Genomic DNA, 3,671 nt, shown 5'->3' with positions numbered 1-3,671 from the left:
GAAGTAACCGAACCGACGCACGCACGCGTCCCGTCCGTCCGTCCGTCCGCCCGACCAGTCACCGCGCGCGAGCAGAGCGGCCGACCATAGCTGTCAGCTGGTACGTCGCAGCATGTTCCCACGAGTCATGTCACCCCGCCCCACCACGCCATTGTCATGCAGATTACACAAGACAAGCGAGCACAGCCGCACAGGCACACACAACAGACCGACGTCGACGTCGCTAGCCAGCCAACCCCGATCGCTCGCCCGCCGGCCCGCTCGACCGAGTTGTCAATCACGGCGACGCAAAAAGGGCCGGCCGAACTTAGCATCCCGGGCCAAGAGTGACCATGGCGTCCCGCAATACCCGGCCGACACGCACGCGCCCCGCCCCGACGCGTCGTCGATCGACGCGTCTCCGTCTCGCTCTCGCGGCCCGATCGAGCGCGCGCGCGCACGTTGCCGCCGGCCGCCCTTCTGGTGAAAGGCGGGCAGCTGGCCGCGCGCTGCTGCCTGTGCCGCTGCCGTGCAAGGCGAGGAAGCGTCGGGCGCGTAGCTTAACGGCACGTACGTCGAGCCCTAGCCCGGGGCGCCCAGGTCGCTGTCGCCGTTGCCGCGCCGGGAAAGAGGCGCCCGCCCCTTCCGTTTCCGGCATTGGTTAGGCCGGCCGATGGATGGATCGAGGGCGTGCGTGCGTGCGTGCGTGTGTGGCCGTGGCTAGCGTCGACGTACTCATACTCACCGGGAAAGTAAGCGACCCTCTGACGCGCGCCTAACTCCTTTCGCCGGACGGGACGGGACGGGACGGCTAAGCATCGCAAGTACGTTGGGGCCGCTGCGTGGCTCCCGCTCTGCGTCCTGCCAACAACTCGGCCGAGCAGAGCTAGCTCCACAGGAACAGCGTAGCAGTAGCATGTTGGGCGCGGCAAGGCAAAGCCAAGCCAGCGGCACGATATAAGCTAGGAAGAGGAGGAGACGCCGCTGCTCCTGCCCGCTTACGTACCTAATAGCCGCCAGCAGTGTTCTGCTTGCTCGCTCTCATCGCTTCTGCCCATACGCGCTTGATCTGCTCCGCTAGCTTAGCTGCGTGCTCCCTCGGTTGGCCGTGCGGTCCGGGTCGACGATGCGTGCGCCGGCGGGGAGGAGGCGGGGCTCCCAGCCTCGCGACGAGGTACGCACGTGTCTGCTTCGTCCAATCCTCTTGTTGAGCTTCGTCTAATTAAGCCGGGCCGGTCGCTTCTTTTCTCAGGCCGCTCACTTTGTGATGAGCGATCTTGCGCTAAGCGACGACCACGCCATGCTGCTCCATGGCCATGGCCGCGGCGAATCCAAGATCTACCCAGGCCATCGGGCCGTGTTCTCGGCAAATCCAAGAGCCGTACAGGGTGGTGGCGCCAACGAATCACCACGCCAAACGAGGAGTTCATGTGCACAGGCAATTTGGAAGAACGACGCTGCTCTCCTCCCGATGAGTATGCCGCCCCGTCGACCCTGCTGTCTGTACATTTCATTTCCTCGTGATAGATCACATCACACTTCAAATACGTGCAGGTGCGGAAGCAAAACTGTTCTCCCCCGACGGGTACGCTGGAATCCGCAACGTCTCAGGCGTTTTCTGCTCACAAGAAGGGGGTCATATCGATGCTGTGCCAGCGCAGGACGATCAGCACAAGAGCAGAGAGAGTGATCTTCTCCTCTTCGACTGGCCTGAGCTGGATGACTTGGAGGATCTCGACACAGACCTGAGGTACGTACCAATAATAGTAGTAATTACCCTTTAATTCTTGCCTTGTGCAAGTGGTTGTTCGTACTGTACAGTATGCGTTACTTCTTCTCTGAAGTCCTTTCTTGTTTCCTCGTCTGATCTGAAGAAAACTCGATTCGGCGTTTGAGTTAGGGATCGATTACTTTGATCACCCGATGTGGTCCTCCATTTGCTCGCCGGACGTTCAGCTCGTGCCGAGCAGCCACTCTGACAACCCCCATCCGTCCAATGTTGCGAACGATCAGGTACTTCGAACTCTTATCTTGCTGATTGTTTTCCCCGAAATTTGAAGGTTGGATGATGCAGAGGATTTACAACCGCTGAGTCTTGGTTCATTATTTCTGACAAGACACTTCTTGGTTCCGTCCCATCCAGGAATCATGCTAAATTCTCTCTTCGCCTTGTGCAGCAGCTATCCTGGAAGAAAGGAAAGGACACGCCACTGAACTCGTCTTCCTCCTCCGTGGAGATCGAGCATTTCCCAGGGCTGTCAGACGCCGACCTCCTCTGCCCCTTCGACTTCCATGACATGCTCGTCCCAACATCGTCCAGCGTCATGTGCAACGACGAGATCATCATGTCTTCCTCCGCTGCTCGCTCCAGCATCATGTGCAACGACGAGAGCATCATGTCTTCCTCCGCTGCTCGCTCCGGGGCAGACGACCTCGTCTCGGCGTACGTTTCGACGAAGAATAGTCAGCCGCGTGCGACTCCGGACATGATCCTGGACGAGATGGCCGGGAACCCGCTCGAGATGTACTTCCCTCCGCTGGCCACGTGCGAGCAGCCTCAGGTGCCGATGAGTGGCACCGCCTCGACGCTCGCCGGCGACGGTGCTCTGAACGGTGCAGCCATGCACTCTGGCTCCAATGGGAGGAGGAGCTCGGGCGGGGTGCGTGAGAACGCTCGGCCATCGTCTGTTCCGGAAGCGGCGCCGGTGCCGGTGAGGCATCTCGGGTTCCAGAAGCTTCAGGAAGGCATGAATCAGGTCACCGAGATTCACTCTAACACCGTCTTGCATATAGCCTTGTTCATGTGAATATGTGATAAATAATTATAGTCTCCACGTACATGTACTGACCGAGTTCATCTTTGTAATAAAATGCGGTTTTGCAGTTGGACGTGGGAACCAAGGCGTGCATCAGAGACGCCCTGTACCGGCTGGCCTACAGCGTGGAGCAGAGGCATCAGGCAGTGGAACAGAACGTGGGCTCCTCGGCTGCAAACAGGCAAGTGCATGCCACGACATGACATGCATGTCAGCTTGTGAAACTTTGTCTTCTGATAACACCATCCTCCTCTGTTGCTACGATTGGAAGCGTTGGCCCTCTGGTTGGTCACCCGATCCAGGTGCTGACCGTGATGAATTTCTGGTGGCAGGCTCAGCACATCGAGCGTGTGGGCGGAGACCGAGAGGAGCCCCATGGATCGCTCCGTGGCGCAGCTTCTTCTGCAGAAGCCGCTGGATCGGAGGACGGCGAATCGTGCCGCGTGATAATTTCGTCGTTCGATCGGGGGATCTCCTGGCGTAGTGGTTCAGTCAGTGGCACCCGTTAATTCTGATTCTACTGCAGAGTATGTGTATGTATGTACGAACAGCGTGTAAATGTGGTACGTATGATGGAAGTCTAGCCTTTGACAGTCTGAGCGCTCGCGTGTTATTCGTCCCATCGACCTAGTTCCATGTGTTCTCTAACCGATCCCTTATATGGTGCTTTAGAGGAGTGAAAATTATGTTTTTCTCCTCTAAGCCACATCTAACCGATCCACAGAAGATTTAGAGGAGTATAGTTTTTACTTCAGACGCCTCTCGATCCATAGAATAACTCCACGTAGATCGTTCCATGCTCTCGCCTTAGAGCAAAGCTTTACCGGTTGTTGCGGTATCTGTTGTGTCACTGAGACTCAACAATAACATTACCAG

At 57.7% G+C, this 3,671-nt stretch overlaps 1 protein-coding gene across 2 annotated transcripts; it reads left to right on the top strand.

Moving 5' to 3' along the window:
* Window positions 1-802: 802 nt before the first annotated feature.
* On the top strand, window positions 803-3,391 carry LOC125512527 (uncharacterized). Of its 2 annotated transcripts, none has more exons than XM_048677623.2 (7): window positions 803-1,153; window positions 1,232-1,454; window positions 1,534-1,729; window positions 1,854-1,992; window positions 2,160-2,735; window positions 2,864-2,976; window positions 3,128-3,391. In XM_048677623.2, the coding sequence occupies exons 1-7, from the start codon at window positions 1,106-1,108 to the stop codon at window positions 3,240-3,242; spliced, it is 1,410 nt and encodes a 469-aa protein (XP_048533580.1). In that variant the 5' UTR covers window positions 803-1,105; the 3' UTR covers window positions 3,243-3,391. The 2 variants fall into 2 exon arrangements, with proteins under 2 accessions (XP_048533580.1, XP_048533579.1); XM_048677622.2 differs by having other exon boundaries at window positions 806-1,153; window positions 2,157-2,735.
* Window positions 3,392-3,671: the final 280 nt, after the last annotated feature.

This window comes from Triticum urartu, chromosome 6A, assembly GCF_056163025.1.
Source record: "Triticum urartu cultivar PI428250 chromosome 6A, HENAU_Tu73, whole genome shotgun sequence".
In the NCBI taxonomy this organism is placed as follows: domain Eukaryota; kingdom Viridiplantae; phylum Streptophyta; class Magnoliopsida; order Poales; family Poaceae; genus Triticum; species Triticum urartu.
This window is presented reverse-complemented; position numbering and strand designations above follow the sequence as displayed.

Coding starts and splice junctions, on each gene's coding strand:
- LOC125512527 (XM_048677622.2), top strand. CDS start 1,106: ATGCGTGCGCCGGCGGGGAGGAGGCGGGGCTCCCAGCCTCGCGACGAG. Junction 2,736..2,863: donor TTCAGGAAGGCATGAATCAG/GTCACCGAGATT, acceptor GCGGTTTTGCAG/TTGGACGTGGGAACCAAGGC. Junction 2,977..3,127: donor GGCTCCTCGGCTGCAAACAG/GCAAGTGCATGC, acceptor TTCTGGTGGCAG/GCTCAGCACATCGAGCGTGT.